The following is a 26,871-nucleotide window of genomic DNA, read 5'->3' as shown; positions in this document are numbered from 1 at the left end:
CCACTCTCGAATTCCCCCCACAGCACCGGGGCTGGTGCCTGCTGGGCTCTGCTTACCCGCAGGCGGCGCCCGAAGACCGTGACCTGGCCTCGAGCCTGCTCCTTGCGCTGCCGCCATTCCACCAGGTTGAGGCCATTGTCAATGGGCAACGTGACATTCCTCTTGCCCACAGTGGGGTTGACAGTGCCAGCCAGCAGGTGTGGCTCGGTCTGAAGAGCCACTTCCATGCCGTTGGCTAGCAGCAGCCGCAGGGAACCATCAGCCCCGATGTAGTAGCTGTTCCGGACTTGGTCTGAAGGAGAAGAGAGCAAAGATGCTCAAGAGGGGACAGGATGGAGGCCTGAATGTGTCTCCCCCTAACTATAAAAACAACACATTATCACTAAAGTAAACTAGGAAGATAGATGGAGACTATACACATAAGACCAAGACTTACTGGAAATGACGCTGTGTATTTGTAGATTTCACAATATTTTCTAATGCACTTACAGAGTCGAATAGTAACTATGGAGTTCTTTTCATCGCCCAATGTATCATATCATGCCATTTTTATTTTCAAGGCAGGATTTCTCTGTGTAGCCCTGGCTGTCCCAGACTTGCTTTGAAGACCAGGCTGGCCTTGAACTCACAGAGATCTGCCTGCCTCTGCCTCCCTGAGTGCTGGGATTACAGACAAGACATGTGCTACTGTGCCTCACTGCCATTAAATATTTTTAAACAAATATTTTTTGTAATGACTATAGTCTTCCATTATTTGAAAATATAATTTATTTAAGAACACTGAATAGATACTTAATTTGTTTCAGTTTTTCCAACTGTAAATAAATAATACTGCAAGATTTACTTTAAGTGGAAGAAGTTAGAAAGAAGTGGCCACAAATCTTTTTTAGCTGGTAAGTGTTCAAAACATGAGAGTTAGCATTATTATTATTATCGTATGTGCTCAGTGAATATTTGCTGGATTAAATTAGGTATGTCCCAGGATATGTTAAACCATAAAAAGACAGTGCTGGGGACTAGAGAGATGGATCTGTGGTTAAGATACTTGCTGTTCTTCCAGAGGCCCTAAGTTCAATTCCCAGAACCACATGGCAGTCCACAACCATCTCCAGTTCCAGGGGGTCCAACCCTTTTTTCTGGCTTCCATGGGCACCAGGCATAAATGTGGTGCTCATATATACATGCAGGCAAAATAGTCACACACAGAAAACAAAATAAACACATCTTTGGAAAAGATGTGGTTTTCACGGGAAACTCCCTGAATCTTCCATCTTTCCACACTTCATTGTTCACGGGGATGCTAACATCTGCCTCAGTGTTGCTATGCACCATTCCCTGACAATCTGTATTTTGCTTCCATTTGAAGAGTGAAGAAGCCCGTGTCAATTTATCTCGTGGAGCTTCTCCTCGCTGAATGCACATGTGTCTATTACTGTTGACTTTGGATGGACCAGCACGTGGGGAGGTCCGTCTCACACGATCCCGCTTAATGCTGGCTGTGACCGCCCAAGGCTGCTGCCCATTAGCAGTTACTTCTCGTTATTTCCCATAGTGCAGACCTAAGCTGAAACTGAAAGGGCTTCTTGTAAGACTCTGCGGAGATGGCTGCCAGGCTGAGCCCCTGAGCCCGGACCGTGAAACAGACAGGTTTGTAGTAGTTTGTACCCGGCAAAGATAGACGCCGTGTCCCCCATATTCTGGGATGCGCTTTCCCCTTTACACTCCGATGCTCTGGACTGGGTGTGCCTTACCGTCTAGGCATGAGTGCTGACACTGTTTCCCTCCACCCAAAGAGCTGCAAATAAATGGTGGCACTTTTTAAAACGGAGAGGTATGGCACTTTTGAATTTTAAAAAGTTGCCCAAACAATAAAAATTTATTAAAGCAGGCTTGAAAGTATAGAGTGAGCGGGCGAAACAATTCTCGGTGAGGGAAGATGCTAGACATTAAGGTCACACATGTTAACAGTCGTCGGCTTTGCTGTCCTTGGTCCGGGGAGTAGGGTTCTCACCAGATGAGGGCTCACAGGGTTTTTTTTTTCTTTCTTTCAATAACCCTGACAGAGCATACACCCTGTGGTGTGTCTCAACTCTTCATTAAAGAAAGAAATTCCTGGACATTGTCTTTTTTCTCTAATAACTTCTATTTTTTTTTTTTTTGTTCATCTTTTTGAAAGACAAAAACTATGTTTGGGAACAAAAACAGTAATTCAAACACACAAACATTTGTTTCCTCGTGGTAAATCCAACTGCTTGCTAGTTAATCAGTTAATCCAGCAAGTATTTTCTGAGCAATACTCTGTACCTGACCTATGCTGGTCGCTTTACAAATGCTGTCTACAGATATGTCTAGACAACTCTGTGGGGCAGAACTTCTAATGCAGCCCCATTTCCAAGATCAAGAAACTGAGGGTCAGAGAACAAGAGTGACCCCTCTAGCAGGCACAGTTGACTCAGGCCTACCCAGGGTCTGTTACATACTACCCCATATCCCTTCAACACGCTTCCCCCCTCTGCAGAAGAAACCTAATGGCTGTGGTGTGATGAGGTGGCAGAGACAGAGCTAGAGCACCCAGTGCAGAGTTCCTTTTGCTATTAGAAGTCAAGGCTTTGGGAGTGTGTCAAGTGAGAGAAGAAAGGGAAAAGTCTGACAGGGCTTTCCTAAGTGACGTTGGCTTTCCTTTTATGTTATTAAGCCCAACGGAGCTTCAGGTGCTACCCTGGTCACCACTTCCCATGGGAACAGTCAAGACAGGGGAATTCATAGCAAGACTCCCTCGCTGTCATTTACCTGAAGCTAAAAGAGCAATCCATATCTGGGATGATTTGACAGATGCATGGAAGGGTCTCCTTCCCGCCAGAGTCTTAGCAGAGGCACACACCTCTCCAGGGCTTCTGGAAGGATTTCTCCATGACCAAATCCCTGCCACAATTAGGTGTAATTACTCTTGTCCTTTGTCTCCCTGGCACCAGTGTGAGCGAAAGTTTTTTAATCTGGAAGCCATTACAACAGCAGAGTGGGAGGTCACCTGGATTAACAGCTAATGGATTCTTTCCCCTTTGTTCAGAGGATAATAGGATGGGACAATGAAAAATCACTCGGAAGCCTCTGGGAGACAATTTACAGGCCTCTACCTGGTGTGTTTTGCAAATGAGGCGACAATACAGAGAAAAACCAAAGCAGGAGGCTGTTTTCTTGGTCTTGGACAGCTACTGTACTGGCTTCCTCCCCTGGCCATCTTCATCTCTTGGTCTCCAAGCCCCAGGCCCTGGCTGACTTACCTTGCAACAGAGTGTAGAAGGCACCGGAGGCAGACAGGTTGGTTGTTATGGTGACGTCATCTTTGCTGGAGGTCTCTACCTGCACGTGCACTGAGCTGTCTGTGTCGCTTCGGAAACTGCTCACCTGACCAGTTGGAAAGGTGACATTTGTCAGGCGACCAAAGCTGTCATACCTAGAAATCAAGGGGATGGACACTTAGCCACAGAAGCATGATGGTGCCTGTCAGGGTTCGCTTCAGCTGCCAGACTGATACAAATTTGCGGTCACCTGGGAAGAGGGAACCTCAGTTAAAGCATGGCCCTGATCAGACTGGCCTGTGGCCATGTCTGTGGGAAGATTTTAATTGGCGTGGGAAGGCCCAGTCGTTGGTGGGCGGGAAGAAGCATTCCTTTGTGGTCTCTGCTGGAGTTCTTACCTACCATGACTTCCCTTTCTGAAGGGCTGTGATGTGGGTGTGCAAACCAATCAAACCGATCCCTCTTCCAAATTAGTTCTGATCACTGTTGTGATCACAACAACAAAAAGCAAAGCAGAGCGGTGACATGGCTGGGCTCAGCCGTGGTCTCTCTCAGGCTACGGCTTTGCATGCTCTGCTCTTTCTTTCTGGTTAGGTCTACTCTCCAGTCTTCTCCTCGTCCAGGGTTTGGCATAGTTTCCCAGGTGCGACTTTAGCTGCTGATATTCAGTAGGAAAGTGAATCCCTTCTCTGAATCTTTTTTATTCCTAGTCCATGGAGTAGAGACGATATCCCGCCGTGCCTGCAGCTCAGCATGACCATGAAGAGCCCTGGGCAACTGCCCTGCTTTCTTCTAGAGCGTATGGAAGGCTGGTGTACGAGTCGGTTCCCTCTAGGGACTCTGAGCGCCCCAGGTCAAGACGGCTCTGTGGAGTCAGACCGCTAGGCTGAGAGTTTGGGTTCACGCCACCGAGTTCTGCCATCCACTGCCACCGTGACCAAGTGGGGCTGGCTCCCCGTTCATCCCTGCTTCGGCATCATTGGAGACTGACATCAAGAAAACAGTCAGGAAATGTCCGAACAACCGAGCAGATGTGGGAGTAGGTGTGGGGAGAAAGAGACCATGGTCCGTTCACGCGCTGCCTCCTACAGGACTCGGCAGACCCGGGAGCACAGTAGGCACATGAAAAACATTTGCTGAAAACACATCTGGAGGCCACGACTCTCACTAAGTGATACTTCAGCAGTCTCCCCAGGCTTATCCCTTGAGTTTCAGTCTCCAAACAGAAACAGGCTTTGTATCAGGGCAGACAATTGTAATTATTATGGAAGGTGGCTTGTAACGTATAATTAAAATGAACCAGAGGAAGATACAATGAAAAGGCCTCGTGCCTTCAAGATCTGGTTTTCATTTTATATGCGACAGCCCAAACCCAGTCATTTCCAGTCTTCACATATTCCATTAGAAGGACTGAATGTCTTAATTAAATGAACTTCAAATGGAAAAGCCCATTTGTAAATTTTTGCCTCCTATTCATTAATTTCAGTATCTCCCAGAGCCTGAGAAATGCCGATGGATTCCCCAGCCTCCTAATCAATACCTGTGATAATCCCATCAGAGCTCTGCTCCTCAGTCTGTGGGGAGAGCTGAGCCTCCCACCCTCTGGGTCCTGAGACCTCTGCCCTGTGGGCCTCCTCTGCAGAACCCTTTCTGCATGGCATAAGCCATCTGAGAGTTACTGCAGCGTGGTGTAGGGAGCAGGGAAGAGCATTTCTCTCAGCAAGTTAGCTTCCGTGTGGCTGCCTTGAGCCCCCATTCTGTTTGGGTGATGTTGGGGCATCGTCTTGGTTCTGACAATCATGGCTTTTCTGTTGGTTGGTTTGGACTGGTGTTCTGACACTGTCTCACCACAAGCAGTGGTGATGCAGGCAGACTCCATGGTGTAACCTTGGCAGCTATGCTTCTTCCTCCACGAGGGAGACTATCCCCGCCTAGCTCACAAATGCACATCTCCAAAAGAGGAGATGCATTTCCTGTGGATGCAAACTTCTTAGTTCTTACTTCTCCAGTATCCTAGAAGACTGCCTTCAGTGGAATGTCAGCCCCGGGTCCCTGCCGAAAGGTGGGAACGTGGAATGCTTAACAGTGTGAACGAAGGGTGGCTGCGGGACCTGACTCCTTTCTGTTTCTCCTGACTTTGCACAGAAAACTCCTCTTCTGAACCACCCTGGATTCACTATGCTTCTGTCCCCAACATGCCAACTTGCCTGGTCCTTCGTTAGGGAATGCTCTCTACCTTTTCACGCTGGCACAGCCAGTTCCTTTCCTCATCTGTGTTTCAGTTGGGATGCTCTAACTTCACAGTGAGGCCATCCCCAACCATTTCTAATGACCCCCACCCCATCTCTACCACATCATCGTAAGGAATTCTCTCGACTAGATTGACTATCCTGTTTACCTGCCTTCTCATAAGGGAATGTAAGATCCTCAAGGACAGCGCCCTCGCCTATACCCTCAATGCCTTAGAAGAGACTCAGCATGGGGATTCGGAACTGCAGCGTTCACTGACTGAACAATGCCGGTTATTTTTGTTGATTTTTGGGGTCTGATTAAGAGAAATCATCTATCTTATATTCTCTTCTACCTAAGGAAAGAGTACCTCCCTAACAATCAGAGCGCTTGTCAGGCATCCAGCATCACGTTTCTAAGCATTTTTTGGGGTTGGGATTGTCATTGTCATTTTACAAATGGTGGCGATGACAGAGGTCAGAGAAGAAGATCAGTTTGCCTAAAATTACACAGCTCGTAGAAGGATACAGATTCAAAATCAGGTCTGCGAGACCATAAAAGCAATGCTGTTTCAAATTTTAAAAAACAAAAACCTTTGTGTTCATCTTTTCATTAAAGGGGAAAAAACCTATTTGGAGGTCTCAAGTGGGTCAAGAAGACTGACAGTTTTCAAGATGTTCTGCTTGGCTCCAGCTGCAGCTCGCTCTGCAGCAGAGCCAGGTCCCTGTTGGGAGGGGGGAGGTAAAGATGGCCAGATGACTGGCTTTCCATAAGTTCCTTCCACCGACTTCTCTTCACGCCAGCTTTCTGAGGGATCTTTACAGCACAGTGAAAGAAAACACATAAAAGATTCATGGAGCTGCCGTGAACTTGGCTTTCAGAAGAGGACCGCTAAAGGGTATCCTCACAGGCGCTGCGAGGCTCTCTTCACACTGCACACTTCATCGCTAGCCACTCGCTATGTGCAGCAACTGAGGAAAATGCCAGACTGCCTCTGTGATATGCAACTTTCGCTCATCTTGACTTTTTGGTTGGATAACAAAGATGTGATTTTTATGACCTTCATCTGTAATTTTTCTAAATACTAGCGTAACCAGCAAAGAACCTGGTCACTGTGCCATTTGTAAATAGAGTTCACAGCCAGCCCTAACAGTAGTTCCTCTGGCCCCCTCACTACAATGGATGGCATCACATCACTGGGTACTCCTAAGGCCAGTCATAGCCAGAGCACTTCGTGGATTTTGCAGTCAGGACTCACACTGGGTATTTACTGAAAGGTTAAGTCCCAGCAATGAATTCCAGCCTTCAGGATAACCAAGATCTGTAAGATCTGCAAATTTTATCATAAGCTCACTACTGCTGTTCTAAAGCCAGGTATCTGCTGGCAGGACGAGGGGCAGGCAGTGCTCAGGTATCAGGTCTAGCTGGGGTGGAATCCTGGTTCTCCCTCCCTCTCACATGGACCATGCCACAGAATCAGTCAGTGTCTATGCTGGGTGTTCTGCTCCGTCCTAGAGCTATCCTTTGCCAGTCTTCGTGCCCTGAGAGGCTAGCAGCTGTGGATCACACACCTGGGCACCTCTGTTGACTCCCTAGGTAGGCACTGGCAAGAGATGAGATCAGGACGTGTTTTTCTTCACTTTCTCCCCTAGTCCTTTCATAGCTGTGCCATCTTTGGGGTGGCTTCTCGTCCCCTGGCTGCCACTTTAGTAACTTTTCTTACTCCTGCCTTAGCCTGAAGGCTAGTATAAGCTTTCATTCTTTTCGTGCTCACAGGTCTCAGCATCTTTTTATGATCCCACAGCCTTACCTGTCCCTGTAGGTACCTTCATCCAAACAGTACTTTTGGAATCACGTTTCAGTAGACAGATCGCTTTTCTTCCTGCACTTCTGTCTTTTAGTTTGCGTGGTTTCTGGTGAGAATTTGTTGTGATCCTTACCCCTTTTTCCTCTTATAAAAATAAACCCCCTTGGGTTGTTTTCAGAAATTTCCCTTTTCCAAACAATTCAAAGTTTAAATGTGACATGCTTAGAATTTTCGGCGTGTGTATGTATGTGTGTGCATATATATTTTGCTTGGTACTTTCTGAGCGTTTTTGAACTGTGGCCCACTACTAATTGTGACATTTTCTAGAATTCTCTTACATGTACATTGACAGTTTGCTGTCTCACGTAGCTCTTGAGTGCCCTCCTCTGTGCGCTCATCCTTTCCTCTTTGTGTGTTAGTTTGGGTAATTTCTATTGACCCGGCATCTTTCCTCAGCTGTGTCGTCAAGAGCTATGGGCCCATCAAAGACATTCCTCATCTCTGTCGCCATGTTTCCCATCTCTAGCATATCTATTTGATTCTTTTTCTTCCGCATCTCTGCTGAAATCATCCATCTGATCTTGTCCACCGCTCACCTTTTCCATTAGAGCTGTTAATATAATTACAGTTATTTTAAATCCCTTGAAAGGTGTTTTCAACATCTGTGTCATATCTGAATGTGAGTCTGATGACTACACTTTTTTTTTCTTGCCCCTTTGCACAGTCAGTTGGAAAATGTGACATCTTGTGTAGCACAGCAGAGACTGAGGTGACGTGAATTTCCTCCTGCGAGGTCTCTAGTGAGGGTGTGTGAGGTAATGGTTAGGATTAGGGCTGGCTTTGAGGCTCACTGCTTCTATGGTTAACCTTAGTGTACCACAGGCATTAAGCTCTAGCCATAATTTGATTTAGAAACTTCATTGCCAGAGCTGTTATATTTTTTTTCCCTCTGCTCCCAAGTTATTCCACCCTCAGCTTGAGGTCCCCCTCTGTACTGTCTTAGAGGGGCGTCTTCCTTATGCTGCTCCACTCCTCACCCTCTTTTCTACTGTATTCTGCCTCTTGCTTTTGCTTCGAGATTTAGGCAGTTGTGGGTGCTGGGGGAGCATTCCACATCATTTCGACAGGGCTTTGGGGGAGGTGAGCTTCAGGGCTATGCTTTGGGCTGAAGATCTATCGCTGCTCCTCTCAGCAGCAGTTTTTATGTTCTCCTTTTTGCCTCTCATGGAGCTGAATGGATTTTCACCAGTGTCTAAGGAGGATGCACAACTGCCATTTTCTTTCACTCCTCAGAGGAGACAGGGTGACAAAGGAGGTCCTGTGTTCCCCCTTAGCTTCTGCTGTATCCCTCTACCATGTCCATCATTGAGAGACACTTCCTTAGGTTTTTATCTACATGTGTGTGCGTTTGTGCGTCTGTGTGTTTGTACCTGAGTGTGTGTGTGCATGTACTTGTAAGTGTGCATGTGTGCGCAGCCACCCCTGCTGTGGTTTGTAGGGGGTGGGGTGGATCATAAAGAAGACATGAAACCCCACTCCCCCCAGTTCTGCAGCCCCAGCTGAACTACTGTTTCTAGAGTCTGGCTGTGTCCGCCCAAGTAAGCTGGAGCTTAAACTTGGTCTTTTTCTGTATGTGGAGTTCAGTCCTTGGATCTGGGCCGTTTGCTTGCCCTGTGATCTTAGAGGAGGAATTTGAGGAAAACTAACGAATTTGTAGGGCTTATTTTCATCGTAAAGTTGGGAACAACGCTCTTTGTAGCTCTCCTATCTCTCAAGCACAGACTGAAAGCTGAGTGTTTTATTTGAACTGTGTGAACTGAATCCTACGTCCTGCCAGGTGCATTGATGATGCTGGAGCCGGGATCTAACTCTAGTATTCTCACTGCAGCGGGTGTTTCTTCATTATCTTCCTTCCCTCCTGGATCTGCATCTCATTCATAAAATATTTACTGAGCACCTATGAGGCGGCGAGCCCTAAACTTGAAGCAGAAATACATTTTTAAAAGTTAGTGAGCCTAATTCTAAGAGGAGCTGTCCTGGGCACTATGGGAGGCTAGGGCCACTTCCCCTTACGCAACTTAGCGAAGCCTGTTGCTCCCTCTCAGAAAGTTACTTTCAGAACTAGCCTCATTCCGTCCCCTTCCTTCCTTGCTTGCTTTTCTTTTTGAGACAGGGTTTCACTATGTAGCCCCAGGTTGGCTGGAAACTCACTATGCATGTAGCCCAAACTGCCTCGGCTTCATGAGTACCGGGGCCGCAGGTACATACCACATCTGGCTTTCTCAAGACATTTTCTTTGCCACTAAGTTTTGTGTGACCTGGAGCTAAGTCTGAAAGCAGTGGTGCCCCCTCTACAGACTCACTGCACTGCAGTGTTCTAGAAGGGTTTTCCAAACAGACAATGGGCCTGGGTAACCTTGACTCTCCACAACTGCAGGCTCTCTGAGACAAATTTCTCCAAAATTATATGCTGTTTACGTTAGATGTTTTATTTAATCTGTTAAGAGAATGGAGAAAATCAACTTATAACCTGTCTCATTAACAGCCCACACCACAGGCATTCCTGGGCTTTTATATGTCTGAGTCTGAACCCACTAAGCTGCCTTGTGATGCTAAAGGGAGACACCATACTTCAGCCAACGGTTCACTGGCAAAACTCCATACTTCGTTGTTGTTGTTAAAAATGCTGTAATAATTTCTAGGTAGAGTCATCATTTATAAAGTAATGCCACTTTCAGAATGTATGTATGTATGTATATGTGTGTGTATGTATGTATGTATGTATGTATGTAATTTTAGACAGAGACTTAGAAAGAGGTATACAAAGACAGACTGAGAACACACACACACACACACACACAGAGAGAGAGAGAGAGAGAGAGAGAGAGAGAGAGAGAGAGAGAAAGAGAGAGAGAGAAGAGGGCCAGAAGGGGAAAGAGACCAAGGGGGAGAGATGGAAAGTGAGGTAGAGACAGAGAGAAACAAATGGAAACAGAGAGACAGAGATGGATACGCAGAGAAAAGGACAGAAGGGACCAGGTACAAGAGGAAGGGGACAGAAGCCTAGAGAATGAGAAAGTAGGACACTCAGAGAAGAGTATGGACTCCCAGAGAGACAGCAGGCCAGAGCCTCACCCAGAGAGAAAGCAAGACAGAGATGGAGAGAAGGGGGTTATCAAGTCTTTTGATGCTCAGAATGCTCTCAGAACGATCTTTAGTTCTTCGTGGTCAGGACCCCGGTCTGCCCCCGTTCCTTGGCCACAGTCTAATGAACACTGGTGTCTTACTCCCTCACTTTGTTTCCAGTCTGAGCTGGAGCACTTTGCTGGGACCCCAACCCATTTCCTAGCCCATTTTCCATACTCTCAGGACCTGACGATTTTCCTGGTTCATACCTCGAACTCTCAGACACGACCTCTAATTCTTCTCTTCCCACCTCTGTCACGACATTTTTTTCTGAAGCTTCATCTCTTCCCTTGCGTGCTGCTCCTGTAATTACTGTCGCCGCCACAGTACTGTTGGAAGCAGCAAGAGCAGCTATCACTGAACCTCCCATATTTTATCTTATTGAGATTCCATGCTTCAGCCTACCCCTGGAAAGCCAACACTGACTTGATCACTGCTATGCAGGTAAGTGAGGAAGAACATAGAAAATGCGCCTGTGAAGCAGGAGATCAGGCACTTACGCTTTCTCTATACCAACTGCACCATTTGAAGTTGTTGTGAAACTGTTCTGAGCCTTCACGTGCTCATAGGTAGAGGGGATATGCAGATGATAATTCTTACTGAGTGGGAGACCCTTGTCCACCCTTGTCCTGATACTTTCTGTATCAGGCCCCAGGGGCTTGCTAACCCTAGGTGCTGTTATAGATATTGGGGAAAGAGTCTGGCGCTCAGTAGGATCTCTCCCCCTAAAACGTGAGTCTCCTTTTATTGTTAGGTATCCTACTTTCTACTTCCGGTTTGTACCCAGGATCAGTGTTTCCGTTCTCTGATATACCATGAATTAAAAAAAAAAAATTAATGCTATTTAAAAAATAGAGTTGTAACAGTTTCTGTTTCCTAAAACATCAACTATAGGTGCTGAGGGGATAGCCAGAATCCACGAGCGCCGTAACCCCAGCACTGGGGGAGACAGTTAGCTCCTGCACCCTGCCGGCTGCCTAGTCTAGCTTAATTTCTGAGCCCCAAACTAAAGAGAGACCTTGTCGTGAGAAGGTGGACGGCATTCCCGGGGACACCTAAAGTTGTTCACTGGCCTCCAAACACACGTACCGGCACATACCACTGCACCCAAGCACACACAAGAACTCACATGCCTGCACCGTAGCGAAACCACCCTCAGCCGTGGCTGTGATTTACGTGGAGGACAGGGAGGGAGAGCTCCTCTTTGGTGTAGCTGTTGTAACGGGTTTTCAGTTTTTGGGGATGGTGGAGTGACAGTGGGGGTGATGAGTTAGAGTCAGTTTGGGATTTGAGGGAGTGACCTTGGGAACTAATTGCATGAACAGATTTGCTCTGACAAAGAAAGCCCTGTATTGGCTAAATAATGTATAAGAAGTTTCCACCAGGCAATGGGGAAAATTGAATTATTTAGTATATTTCCATTTCAATGAGTTAATCAAGATAATTGCTATTTTCCTGGATCTTTGTCTTTTCTTTGCAATTAACAAGGCCCCTGTTTGGAGAAAGGAATTTAACTAGTGAACTTTGTACATAGGGCTGTGACATTTTTTAGTGTAAATTATATTTAAGAATCAATTATAGCCTACCCCCTCATCACTGGGTTCTATGTCTGTGAGAAACTGATGCTTATCTAGTTTAAGAAAACCTTATAGTTCAAGGACTCAAATTCATCTGGGATTTGCAAACTCAGGGGGAGTGCAGCGGAGCCCAACTCGGAGCAAAAACTCTTGCCTCAGCAAGCTTTCTTAGAATATCTGTCTCCCTGCAATGTTCTCACTATATTACACCCTGCAAACGAGCTCTCTCAGCCTCAGTTTCTGTTTCTGTATCAGAGAAAATATTACCCCTCGCCCCCCCCCCTGCTGTGAGGATTGGCTCAGCGACTAGGCTTCAAGCACATAGCTGATGTTCAGCAAGACTAAATTCTTGTGCCACCTCCTGCAGCCTGTCTAATGCTGACATATTCAGCAGGCTCAGTTGTCTGGAACATGACAAAGAGGAGAAGCTTAAAAAAAATCTAAGTCGAAAAAGAGATGTTACAAGGCCCATTCATTAAAACAGCACCTCCGTCTTCTATAGATATGTGAGATGAATAATTTGCCTAGGACTGTAGGGAGCTGAACTTCTTCTCTCCGGCCTCTATGCTTTGAGATTCGTACTTTGCATGAAGAGTAGGGAGCAGTTTCCTGAAGTGAACTCTTTATTACACCGGAAGCCAGAGTGCAATTGCAGCACTGTGGCAAGGAGGGAGGCGCCAAACCACGCCCGTTAGATACAGAAGCCAATAAACAAGCAGTTCAAAATCACTTTCGTTCATTTAGGGGTCAAGGGTTCTGTTCTGTATCCCCTCTTCTTTAAGTTATTTCTGTAGCACAGCATGGTACACAACTCTTTTCACTCCTTAATGAACTCAACTTATTAAAAGAAAGACCAGTTGATGTTTGTATCATATGTTTGAGAAGAGAGACATGTAATGAACGTTGTAAGTTCATGCAAAATTTAAAAAAAAACTTCAATTATGTAGAAAATCATACACATGGAGTAGTTCCTTCTGTTATCACCTTGCTGTTTATACAAAGATATTAACACTTTAAATACTTTGGTCTGACATCACGTCCCTGTGGTAATCTGAGTAGGTGTCTACTGAATCCATTTTTCAGGTATGAAAACTGAGACCCAGAGAGATTAACTCCACAGTAGAACTGGGACTGAAGCCCCACACCTATGAGTCCAAAGCTCATGCCTTTCCCACTCTGCCATTTCTTTCTTTGGAGGAATCATTTAGAATATGAACATGTAGAATCTATCACTAGTAATGGTTTCCATGCTTAGTCCTGAATTAAAGTGAAATGCGTAAAAGAAAAACCACACCCCATCAATTCATTCATTCGTTTTCAGTCTTACAGTGAACCTCACAGAACGCAACTGTATCTTGGTACTTACTCATAGAATGTTGTCCACCCATTTTCATTGCTTTTGGTCGCCAAAAGGCCAGAGTTGCCGTGGTATGTCATCATAGCCAGCTCATGTCCTTGTGTGGTGACACTTCTGAGCGCGCTATTGGTGCCCATGGTTACCCAGTATACCTGGCCATCCGGGACTACCAGCCAGAGGGGCATTCCGGTGGAGTCTCGGCGGACATTCACCATGTTGCCATTGTTGTCTGTGATGTGTGTGATGTCGCCGTCCCCCGTGTAAGTGAAGTTGTAGAGGTAGTCTCCGGTAGGTAGGCTCTGGGTATACAGATGCTTGCCACTGGTGTCAAAGAGGTACAGCTCCTGGTCGATGGGGGAGGACAGCTCGTACATGTTCTGGGTGTTGAGGAAAGGCTTGTTCTTCCGGATAAACCGAATTCGGATGTTTCCGAGGTCGGCCACGTAGAGCTCCCCATCTGCGCACACAGCCAAGGAAGAGGGGGTATTCAGCTTTGCGTCCTTGGCATAACCATCATCTCCAGAGAAGCAGTCACAGTTGGCATCGTTTTTACAGTCGCAGCCACTGGGGGCACCAGCAACCAGTGAGATCTCGCCGCTCGTGGTGACCTGCCTGATGCGGTTGATCTTTTTCTCGTCGGTCTCAGCGATATACAGGACTCCATTGTGTGAGACAGCCAGAGCCGTGGCTGACTCCAGGGTTGCGTGGATGGCCACCTTGCTCAGCAGGAAGTGGTCGATGCCAGGGACCTGGCAGTGCATGGGCCTCCCAGCCACGATGCGGACCTGGTGGTTTTCAGAGATTTGTAGGACCACATTGTTGTCGAGGACATAGAGAGAATTATCCATTGGGTTGATGGCTAAGTCTGTGGGCCACTCCAGGCGAACCTGACAATGGAGACACCAACACTCAAATGATGCCAAGATGCCCAACACTAGCCACCCCTCAACTCCCAATAACCCACCATTGTGTCCAAACAACCTTTATATACAGTTTGACCCAGCCTGACAGGAACTGAAAAGGGGGATCATAGTTTTGAAAAGCAGTAGGTGAGGTGGAGACAGGCTTGGGTTCCAAACCTAGAGCCATCACTTACAACCTTGGGCGAGTTCCTTTGCTTTTCTGAGTTTCAATATTCCTTTCGGGAAGATAGGGATACAACCATACATCTGACATGGTTAAGTGCTCACACTCAGATGATGTATACAGAAGGGAGAGGGAGGGGAAGATGGTCCGGAGGCTGACAGGAGTTGTTCAGAAGATTTTAAAAAGAGCTTCTTGAAAGGCTGAGGGTGACTAACACCAAGTTAGGTGTGGGGGATGGAAAGGCAAAAAACCATGCCCCTGCCTGATATACTAGTGAGTCTCTATTTTGGCCCCATATTCACACTATCTCTGGAGACTTTAGAAAACACAGGAGTTCAAATACCAACATGAGTATAAGCCAGGTCTTTGGTGTGGCTGGTCCACACATTGGGGCTATTTCAAAATCACTTCCTGAGGGACTGTGTTTTGGGGATCACACCTGGATTGTGCTCTGAAGGAGCACCTATGAGATCAACAGCATCAGCAGCTCCTTGTAACTGGTCAGAAACACAGAAGGGCAAGCTTGCCCCAAACCCACTGACTCAGTATCTGCCTGCAGGCAGAACTCTTGGGTGACTGAGTGCACGGTGGAGCTCAGGAAGCCTGATGGGTACAAAGTTCTGTGGGACTTCACAAAGTGGCTTCTCCTAGAAGGGATGAGAGAGAGTTGCAGTGGGATTTAGGCTCAGAGCGCAGACCTCACACTGAGCCTCTCTGAAGCCAGGCTGGGGAAGTGGCTGGAGTCTGCTGAGTCTTCAAGTGGGTGCCTAGCTGACTGCAGCCATCAGGGTCTGGGGTGACCAAAGTTTTACCAAAGGATTGCTGGTTGTATCACACTGGGAAGGGCTGACACTAAAGGAAGCCCTTGGCCAATCGTGTCCCCAAGAGGCTCAGCCACACTGCACTGCCCAGTGCTCCTTACAGCTATTTCTCCAGCTCTACCTGAAGATGTATCACCTTGACATTCCCGGGCTTCCTACAGACACCTGAAATCTGGTCTAATTTGGGGCTTACTCAGACAATATGAACAATACAATCAGAAGGTTTCTCTTCTAGGAATTTGCATGTTAGTATCTTCAAGGGTATTTATCACAGCTATTTTAATAAAGGCAAACAACAACAGCAAAGCCCCCAAATCAAACAGAACCAACTTGGATGCCCAACAGCTGACAGCTGGATAAATGATTATAGCACATGTACTTTACTTGCAAATTAGAACGCTGTGAATAACCTTTTAACATGGTGCTCTAGGTTCTCAACCCTCCCAACGCTGTGACCCTTTAATACAGTTCCTCATGTTGTGGTGGCCCACAACCATAAGATTATTTTATTGCTACTTCATAGCCGTAATTTTGCTATTGTTATGAATTGTAATGTAAATATCTGATGTGCAGGATATCTGATGCGCCACCCCCATGAAGTGGCGACCCACATGTCAAGGACCAATGCTCTAGGTGGATATCTAGACGTTGGGGAAGTTGTTACAATGTACATGTAGTTGTTGGTGAATACACCACACACCTTTAATCCGAGCACTTGGCAGAGGCAGAGAGGCAGAGGCAGAGGCAGAGGCAGAGGATCTCTGAGTCGGAGGCCAGCCTGATCTACACAGCGAGTTTCAGGGCATCCAAGGCTGCACAGAGAAACCCTGTCTTGAAAAACAAAACAAAACAACCCAAACAAACAACAACAAAAGCTCCATCCAGTTTATGAGGTTGCTCTCTGTTCCCTTAGCTCGGAGCCATGCCCAGAATGGGCCAAAACAGCCAGTGCTCAGCTCCTGTATCCTAAACCCAGCCCCTGTCTATCTGCAGAGCAGGGAAGCTTGCAGACTCTCCGGAGCTAAAGCTGGGCTGCTGCGCTCACTCCTGGTGCTCTCTGGGGCATGGTCCTGCCAGCTTTCGGCTACATCAAGAACACAGTTTGTTCTAAAGTGACAGGAGAATTTTCAATTTCCTAAAACCCATTTCTTGTCAACACTGGCCGCTAAATATTTTATGCCCTCTGGTCCTGTGGCACCTTGGGGACTGACTCGCAGAGACCTTTCTGCCTGTCATTGTGATGAAAAAATGGCGTCCTGATGAGTGGGTGGGAGGGAAGAAGCAGAGAGGGAGCCCAGAGGAGAGAGAGTGGGAAAGAAGGAATGAATGGGAGAGCGTTTCAGCATTTTTTTGCATGTTGCTTTATGTTACTGTGTACCAAAGAAAGAAAGCTCTTCTGCTAGATTTAGTGTATCAGGTTTTATGTTGAGGACTTTTGATCCACTTGGACTTGAGTGTTGGGCAGGGTGATAAATATGGATCTATTTGCTTTTTTCTACATGCAGATATCCAGTTAGACCAGCACCATTTGTTGAAGATGCTGTCTTTTCCCCATTGTATGGTTTTTGCTTCTTTGTAAAAAAATCAAGTGTCCATAGGTGTGTGGGTTTATTGCTGGGTCTTCAATTCTATTCCATTGATCGACCAGCCTGTTTTTATGTCAATATGATAAGGTTTTTATTACTATTGCTCCAGTAGAGGGAAGGGGACACCAACCCACCCACCTTTGAACCAAAATTTGTCCTGTCTACAAGATGTGCAGGGATAAAGATGGAGCAGAGATCGAGGGAATGGCCAACCAGTGACTGGCCCAACTTGAGACCCACCCCATGGGAGAGAATCAACCCCTGACACTATTAATGATACTCTGCTATGATTGCAGTCAGGAGTCCAGCATCCCGCAGCTGATGGAAACAGCTGCAAAGACTCACAGCAAACAATAGGCTGAGCTCTGGGAGTTTTGTGGAAGGAATGGAGGAAGGACTGAGGGAGCTGGAGGGGTCGAGGACACCACAAGAAGACCTACAGAGTCAACTAACCTGGGCCCGTGGGGCCTCATAGAGACTGAACCACCAACCATAAAGCCTGCATGGACTGGTCCTAGGCCCCCTACACATATGTAGCAGATGTGCACCTTGGTCATCGTGTGGGTCCTGCAACAATTGGAGTAGGGTCTGTCTCTGACTCTGTTGCCTGCTTTTGGATCTCTTTCCCCTAGGTGGACTGCCTTGTCTGGCCTCAGTGGGAGAAGATGTACTTAGTTCTGTGGAGATTTGTGTGCCAGAGTGGTTTGGTACATATGGGGGCCTCCCCTTCTCTGAGAAGAAAGGGAGAGGGAAATGGGGTGATGGACTATGAGGGCAAGACTGGGAAGAGAGGAGGGAAGGGGGCTGCAGTTGGGATGTAAAATGAATAAACAAATAAATGGGGGGAAAAAGCCAGGGCTCTCCGCTGCTCCAGCTCTGACCCACCCCTGGCTTGATGTGTCTGCAGCAGACCCCATGGCACACCTTTCTGGTTTTTCCTCCTGTTCATGATAATCCTGCCACAGCATCAATTCACTGATGCTTCATCAAAACACTGACTGGACCTGCTTTGGAGGAGGCCACCTTGACCAGCCATCCTGAGCACTCTGTATCTCTACTAAGGTAATTTGAGCCAAATGTTTTGCCACAGAGTGATGAGAGTGCACAAAAGTGTTGTCACAGGAATAAGTGAATGAATGTCTACAAATGGCACACGGAGCAGGGCACCTCACTTCCTGTTCGCTTCCACAGTCCCTGAAGGTTCAGGTCATCTTACTCAGGCTTACGCCAAGCTTCTTTCCCGGAGGAACCAACATTATCCGGAGGAGTTGTATCAAATGAGACAATATACAAGCGAATTTTTTGTAGATTTTCAGGGAACTAATATTTACATCCTATTACCAGCCAGTTGCTCTGTGCTAGGCAATTACGATCATGATTTCATTAGAAAAATTCATTTCCGCATCCTTGATGAGACCCGGCACGGGGCTGTTTGTAAAGGCATTTCCTTTTACCCAGCCTCAGTTTCCTTCATTCTACCCCAGGGAGTATGGTGGCAACTAAATGAGGAAAGAGAAGTTGTACTCAGCTCTGACCTCATTTCTAGCGGAGTACTTGGCAAACAGCAAGTTTTCATTTTGACTCCAAAGTACGGAATGGAGGCCAGACTTCTGCTCGTCTACCTCGTTCCTCCCGCAGTCTTTTGGGGTTTGGTCTTTTGTCTCTTCCCAAATTCCATTGCTTATTCCCTTTGCAGGTTCTCGCGATACTCTGTGCCCGTCTTCCTGATCCCCACAGGTCAGCTGGCTAGGTGGGTGTTGTCAGAGGAAAGTGAACACACATGCTGCCTCCCATATGTGTATGTAAAAATATCTGCCTGTGTGAAGAGTTCAGTGGGTAAAAAAAAATCCAATTCTTACATTCAGACAAAGGCAGCAAGGACCAGGAGTACAGATTTCACTCCAGAGTTTCTCAGTATGTGGCTTTTGTGTTTTTCTCCCTTTCAACATGGCAGCTGCCTTCCAAGCCTTTGGTGTGAGCGCCTGGCAGTGCCTCTGTCTAAACCCAAACAGCTTTCCAATGTGTGGTTGAGAGAGCTCGGTATGCTGTGCTGGCTGGTTGAGGGTCCATTTAGGGAAGCAAAGATACTTGTCTGCACACCCTTAGGTTTTGGTGGCCTCCTCCTGGGTAATACTAGCTTGCTCACAGACTGGAAAGGGAAACTCTCGAGCCAGCAGGACGAAGCCTGCCAAATTGCAGAGTCAAGTGGCAGAGAACAGATTCTACTCTGGAACACATAGTCACGTAAGCTGGCACAGGGGGACACCACACCGGCATTGGGCTGGGCTGGGGAGGTGGGTGCCGGGATTGCCAACAGTGTGGTCATGGGGCTTGGAGGAAGGAGTTCAGATATATGTGTTAGTACCAGAGGAAGGCATGGCGAGGGGGGACCGGGAGAAAGGGCTCTTGCCAGCCCCTTCAGATGCCATAGGCTCTGATAATGTTAGCAGGATGGATGCTCACCCACTGAACTCTGGCCAAGCCCTCGTCTAGGACCTGGCAGTAAAGGATCTGGTCCTTGCCAAGTCATCATAGGATATATTCAGGACACACTAGATAGCCAGTCCCTGGGTCTCACTTGGCCTTCTGCCATCTACCTGCAGAAGCCTAAATTCCTTGGCATAGTGTGAGGTCCTTCTCTCACTGGTTCTAGACCACACTTCCCATCTCAACTCCCTGCAAAGTGCCCTCCGCTTTGGTGTTCAACCTCCCAGTGTTCTCTGAGACAGGGCCTCGTGTATCTCAGGCTGGCTTTGAACTTACAATGCAGCTAAGAATGACCTTGAAATTTGGTTCTCCGGCCTCCACTTCTCAAAAGTGGGATTATAGAAATGTGCCACCATATCCAATTTATGTGGAGCTAGGGACTGAACTCAGGACCTGGTGAATGCTAAGCACATTCTACCAATGGAGTTGCAACCCCAGGCTTCTAGTATTCTTTGAGCACACAAAGCTTAGTAATATCTTTGCATCTTTGCAAGTACTATTGCTTTCCTGTTCATTTATACCACCCAGCAAACCCCAAACCAAACTGGTACCCAGGTCTCCTCCTTACTGAAAGTGGATGCTTTTTATTCACTGCCTCTATAATGATGAACAGTGTTGATCCGGGGTACTGCTGTTGTTTTCAAGGCAATCTTGCCATGCTGACATCAATCACCTCATTGAGAAAGAGGGTTCAAAAGGTTTCACAAACCCAGCCATGCACCAAAGCTTTGGGTAGCTAGGGATCTACTGAGTGGCACAACTAGAGTTCAAACAACTGAGCTGTGCTCAGTCTGTGGACCAGGCACTTTGGTTAAAGTAGAAGAGAGGACAGGCAGAATTCTTGACCTCATGCAGCTTATGTTCTAGAAAATATACAAGTGTGTGTGTGTGTTATCAAAGAGAAATTTGGAGCTATGAATTCAAATCCACACTCGTCTGTTCCTTCTGGGAAGATTGTTTTTTCACTGTCCTCTGGGTCCCCACTCCAGCCACACAACTTGTTATACCTAATGGTGAACTCTCAGGGTGGCTGGGTTGGGGCAGTGTCTTCCTCATCTTCCCCCTGAACCAAGCGGGCCCCATTATCAAGAGGTGCAGACATCAGGCTGGCTGGGTGACAGGTGACAGGAAGAACAAACAAGCACACAGAATTCCAGCAGACAGTGTCTTCTCACCTGAGAAATGTCCATGACAGAGTCACAGCTGAGGGGCCTGGCCGAGGTGAGGTCATTGGAGCCCAGCAAAGTGGAGATGATCCCATTTTGATCAACGCGTCTAATCATGGTCCCATCCACGAAGTAAATGAGCCCGAACTTGTCCACTGTAATTCCTGGGGTGGAGAAGGCCAAATGGGAGTTCAGCATTGGAGGTGAGGAGGCGTACAGCAGAAAGCTTCAGGATTTGCTAGCAACCCCATCCATCTCTCTGTCCCTCTGCTAGGATCTTGCACTTGTAATAAGTGCTATAGCATTGAGCCACACCCAAATCCCTCTAGTTCCCTTTTCTTAACATTTTATTTGTTACTTGCTTTTGTTTCCTTTTAAATATTAAAAATATCTGAAATTATCATTATTTCTCTTGAGGCCCATGCTGGCCTCGAGTTCTAGCTTTAGAGAAGATGACCTTGAACTTTTGAACTGCCTCTACCTGAGTGCTTAGATTATATGTGTTCACCAGCATGCCCTGTTTTATGGAGTGCTGGGGATTGAATCTAGGGCTCTGTGCTTATTGGGTAAGCACTCTACCCACTGAGCTACAGCCCCAGCCCTTCCAGTCCCCTTTATAGATGAACAGGGAGCCAGGAAGGTGCCAGGGCTCTGAGTATTCCATGAACTGGGGATAAAAATTCAGTGTCCTAGACCTCAGGCTCTGTCGCCTCACTTTGCTGCCACAAGAGACTTTTTTTGTTTGCTTGTTTGCTTGTTTGTTTTAAGACATGGTTTCTCTGTGTTGCCTTGGCTACCCTGGACTTACTTTGTAGACTAGGCTGGCCTCAAACTCACAAAGATGCACCTGCCTCTGCCTCCCAGAGTGCTGGGATTGCAGGCAGCGCTACGGCGCCCAGCTCACAAGAGACTCTTATCTTTCACTTGGCTACCAACAGAAACTGGGTTTGTGAAGCACTCAAGGCAGAGTTAGGAAATACACTTTCTAGTGTCATTGTGAAGTATTTAAATCAACGTGTTTCTGAAGTCCTACAAATACTGCAATAATGGGTTTCCTTTTCAGTAACAATTTCTCTTTTCTTCAAAGACAATCATAATTTAAGTTTACCAACCCTTATTACTTCAGTTTGATTGGTTGTTATAAAAGCACAGACTAAAAGGAATCCTATGGCTTTGTGTCGAGAATGGATTTGTTCACTTTAAGGTCTAAGGAAGGCATACTGAAGATGCCAAGCTGTCATTCTGCATCCTCCTTCTCACTTGCTAGGCCATTTCACCCTGACAGCTTTCTCCACAAAAAACCTGGAGAAACACTGTGACCTCTCCAAGAGGTCACTGGACCTCTCGACATCCGTTTCCTTACTTGCTAAATCAAAGGACTATTTGCAGCCTGCTTTTCTGCCTCAGGCCTGAGGACTCATGGCACCCCCAAGTGGCTGCTTGGGGAACCTCACATGAGGCCTGCGTTTCTGAAGGGCACCTAGGGAGATGTTGGTACCACACAAAGTCAGAAGGTCACTCACGGGGCCATTCTTCCTGGCCAGGGACTCATTTCAGAATTGCTTGGCTTCACTTCTGGCAATACCACCCGGGAGATGGCGGGGCCTAGGGCTGACGCGTGTTTTCAGAATTTCTGGGTTGTATTTGCCACCCATGAAGAGTGACAGGCTTTGAAGTGGAGGCACAGGATTGAGTCAGAACCACGTGGAGGTCCATGAGAAGTGACAGGCCCAGGAAGGAGGGTGACATAAGGGGTAAGGCGGTCACTTGACATGCTCCATTTTCTTCTAGCTAGGCCATGGGGGAGGGGTTTGAGGAGGTGTGGGGAGGGCGCATGCCTGAGTTGTGAGGCTCCGGCTGAGTTACTTCACCCCTGACTCTCGGTTTCCTCATTACTGTATGGACTGACAGCTTCTGACTGGGGAGGCCAGGGAGAGAGCTCATTTGGTAAGGTGAGGAATGGAGTCCTGGTTTTAGAGACAATACAGAAGATGCTCTCTGTGGGAGTGTTCTTACAGTCCTAGCACTGGGGAAGTGGTGACAGGAGGGGCTCACTGAAATCTGGATCAATGACATGCCCTGTCTCAAAACAAACAAATAAACAAACAAACAAAATAAAAAAGGTGGAATGATACCGCTGGTCCCTGGCTTCCTGCATGTGATTGTACACATGGCCTCCTACGAATCCCACACAGGTTTACTCTTGACATGTACATGTGTGCCCACCTCCAACCCCCACACCACAGCAGGGGAAAAACAGCTGACTTGGCATTCTTAGCTCCCAGTACTCATTCATGACCCTTGTGCCTGTGAGACAGCAGCCAGTGCTCCGTGTCTTCCAAGGCAGGGGGGGATGAGGCCTCCAGGGACCTAGGCCATACCAGAACACTCACTCCAGCCCATTTTAAAGGACTGGGGAGCTGGAAGAGGACTTTGCACCAATGCACAGGCAGCTTCAGGGCTGGGAGCCTTTGCCGTGGTCCTGCCTGGAATGTCAATTAATTTCCTTCCTTAAGCAGCGGGACATGAGTCTGCCTGTCTGCCTGGCTATGCCCCGTCTTTCCCTTCCATCTGCCAGGACTGATGAGCGCTCCATGAACAATTGGGTTTCTTGTTTACAAAGTTGGCTGCGCAGGCTAATAGAAGTGATCTGTCCCCTGATTAATTACTTCATCTTTCCTCCTTTTGTTGTGCTAAATAGATGGACATCTTTTCTCCTCCCTACTGCAAAGTGACTGCATATTGCGGCACCCTTGTCATTTCTATCTGGGTTAATTACAGGCTTTTGGGCAATGGTACTGCCACTCCATCTGTGTGGGCGAGGGAGGGGACCACAGGCGTGCAGAACAACGGAGAAATGCCAGGAGGGAAGAAAATTCTCTCAGCAAGACACTGCTAGATTTGAACTGAGTAGGATGGCCGCAGCTGAGAGGGGCCTCCGGGATTTAGCTTAACCTGCCTATTGACAAACTGGGAAACTGAGGTTTGGAAGGGGAAGTCTGAGAGCCTTCTAGAGGCAGGGGAAAACCACAGTGCAAGCCTGTGCTTGTTCCCCACTACTCGCTCAGTACTGAGGAATCACAGATGTAGGGAGTTTAACCACCAGGGACACAGCGCTTGCCCTGCAGAGCTTTCACTGGACCGTCCCATGAGTTAGGTGGACAGTCTGCCATGATGGACAGTAGCATCTGCTACATGATGCTACGTGATTCTATGGTAACAGAATGGTAACAGGTAACGATGGTAACAGGGCTCTCCTCTGAGGCTGTGTTTACTAGGAACCCAGTAGGCTGTACTGGGCGTTTACATTCCTGAGGTTTAAACTGAATTATGACTATGCAGTATAGTCCTGTAACACAGAGGAGGAAAATGAAGTTCCGGGAGGTGAAGCCACTTGTCCAGCATCACACAGTTACCAAGTAACAACGCCTGAATCCGAAGAGTAGATTTCTCAAGCGTCTACTGCTTTCACTCGGAACGAGACCTTGACATCTGGTGGTCTTGAGCAATAGAGTCATTTCTAATAGTTTTATGGGACAGCACGTGAATTATATTGACTTTGACCCCCAGAACCGTCTTGGGGGTAGGTGCAGATGATATTATCACCCTCATTTTATTGAGTAGGTCCCTGGGGCTTAGGGGCTGCAGGTCCCTGGCTGTCGGGCTTCTACACAGTAAATGCCCCACTGAGGGACGTCTCTTGGTGATGACGGCTTCTCTTCTCTCAGGCCTCTTCGGTCTCCAGGCTCAGAGGCCCCGTGTACAGCTCTTTCCTTCGTGCATTGCAGAGCACGTGGCTCCTGACTCCTATCAGAGTGCTTCCTGTCCAAGATTCATTGATTCTGCCATGCTGAGCTTTGCTCTGCGCTGCGGGGCTCCGTGCCCTTGACAAATACTTGATGAATGAAAAATTAGAGACTCATTTCTCTGAGTCTGCCTCACATGCAAGGAAGACACAGGTCAGTGTCTTTGTGGAGCAGTAACTGAGGGAAAGCCTGCATGCCCAATGCGGGGGAGTTGATCAAAGGATGGGCAATGGTTTGTTAGAATCCTACACAGCTGTTAAAAATGAGTAGCTGGGAGAGTATTTACTGTCACGAAGAAGCCATTCGGCAGCATTTAAATAAAAGCCGCTTGCTAAAAGAGTGTGCTTGATGTTTCATCTTGTTTGACTACAGTGACTACTGTGCACAAACACTCAGAAAAAAAGACAGGAGGAAAGACAGGTATTGTTAACTGGAGTTGTTTCAGACAGGTGGAATGATAACAGTTTCTCTGTATTTTCTCTGTGTGTGTATCTCAAACCCCTTGCTGATGATTGCCTACATCACACACACACACACACACACACACACACACACTCTCTCTCTCTCTCTCTCTCTCTCTCTCTCTCTCTCTCTCAATAACGAACGGCATTGTTTTAAAAGCAAGGCCTTACCCCTGGGATTGGTGAGCGTGGCCTCTGTGGCTTTCCCTCCATCTCCGCAGCGAGTGTCATCAAAGGGGAGGCACTGGTCACCAGTCCCCGCCACCACCTCAGAGTTCTTGACCACGTCCTTCACCACTGTGGTAGACTTGATCTTGAAGACCCGCCGGCTGTTGGTGTCCGACAGGAAGACGGCTCCGCTCATGGGGTCTGTAGCCAAGTAGTATTTGTGTGCTGGGCTGTGACTGCAAGAGAGGCAGGACCAGGCTGAGCACGTTCTCCTCTCCATCCCATAATTAGAGAAGCACAACATGACTCTGGCCACACCACCCTGAATGTGCCAGCTCCCATAAACGAAGAAGGCTTGGGCCCACTTAGTACTTGGATGGGGTTATTTAGCATGAATCCTCAACCCATTTGAATCTAAGCAGAATGAGGATGTTTTCTTGATCGTGGGTGACCTGAGAGCTTGGCCTACTGATCCCTTCTCCTTCAATTACTAACACAAAAACCACCTGCCTGGCCTGAGGACATGGTTCAATCAGTAAGGTGCTTGCAAGCACGAGGATTTGAGTTCAATATGCAGAACCCACATGAAAAAAAAAAAAAAAAAGAAAGGAAGAAAAAATAGCCAGCTAGGGGGACATGTCCTCATAATCACAGTGTTTAGGAGGCAGGGATAGGAGAGTCCTGGGGCTCACTAGCCTATGCTCCGTGATGAGCTCTGGACCATTGAGAGACTGATTAAAAAAAAAAAAAAAAAAAAGAAAACAGTAGCTAAGAAACACCACCCAAGCTTGTACTCTGGTTTCTACATGCATGCACACATATCTGATGCCTACCTGCATATACGTGTGCCGTCTCACACACATACATACATATACCAAAAAAACCAAACCAAACCAAAAACAAACCCCCAGGCCTCTTGCTAATGATTGCTTATATCAAATGCTAAACACATACTTCCTTTTCTCTCTCTTTTATGTATTAGTGTTTTGGCTATATAGATGCATAGAGATAACAAGTGTTTTTAAAAAAGATTATCTCCATGAATTGTCCTTGGTTGGAGTATCAGTCTCAGAAAAGACCCTTGTCCAGATTTGTCCAGATTTTTTTGTTCTGTTGCTCTCCTTTTACAGCTCCTGTCCCCTCCAAGTCTTTCTACCTCCCCATTCTTTCATAAGATTCCCTGCACTCTGCCCAAAGTTTGGCTATGAGTCTCAGCATCTGCTTTAATAGCCTGCTGGGTAGTCTTTCAGAGGCTCTTTGTGGTAGACTCCTGTCCTGTTCCCTGTTTTCTCCCTCTTCTGATGTCCATCCCCTTTGCCTTTTTGAATGAAGATTGAGCATCTTACCCAGGGTCCTCCTTGTCATTTAGCTTCTTTAGGTGTACAGATTTTTTAGTATGTTTAACCTACTTTATATGGCTAATATCCACTTGTGTGTGTCTTTCTGCCTCTGGGATACTTCACTCAGGATGATCTTTTCTAGATTCCACCATTTGCCTGCAAACTTCATAATGTCCTTGTCTTTAATTGCTGAGTAGTATTCCATTGTGTAAATGTACCACAATTTCTGTATCCATTCCTCAACTGAGAGGCGTCTGGGTTGTTTTCAGCTTCTGGCCACTACAAATAAGGCTGCTACAAACATGGTTGAGCAAATGTCCTTGTTGTATGATTATCAATGACTTCTTTGTCAAAGGGGCAAGATCGAAAATAAAGCAGAGCTTGAGGGAATGTCCAACCAATGACTGGCGCAACCCGAGACTCACCCCATGGGAGACAGCCAACCCTGACACGATTGACAATACTCTGCTATGCCAGCAGACGGCAGCCAAGCAT

General features: G+C 47.1%; 1 protein-coding gene across 1 annotated transcript in view; it reads right to left on the bottom strand.

The window, feature by feature from the left end:
• Tenm4 (teneurin transmembrane protein 4) overlaps window positions 1-26,871 on the bottom strand; it is a 388,185-nt gene that overhangs the window by 20,360 nt on the left and 340,954 nt on the right. The window contains 5 exon segments of the mRNA XM_060367590.1: window positions 57-292; window positions 3,282-3,454; window positions 13,465-14,342; window positions 20,611-20,765; window positions 25,040-25,272. Of these exon segments, the coding sequence (XP_060223573.1) occupies window positions 57-292; window positions 3,282-3,454; window positions 13,465-14,342; window positions 20,611-20,765; window positions 25,040-25,272 (1,675 nt within the window).

This window comes from Meriones unguiculatus, chromosome 14, assembly GCF_030254825.1.
Source record: "Meriones unguiculatus strain TT.TT164.6M chromosome 14, Bangor_MerUng_6.1, whole genome shotgun sequence".
Classification (NCBI taxonomy): Eukaryota; Metazoa; Chordata; class Mammalia; order Rodentia; family Muridae; genus Meriones; species Meriones unguiculatus.
This window is presented reverse-complemented; position numbering and strand designations above follow the sequence as displayed.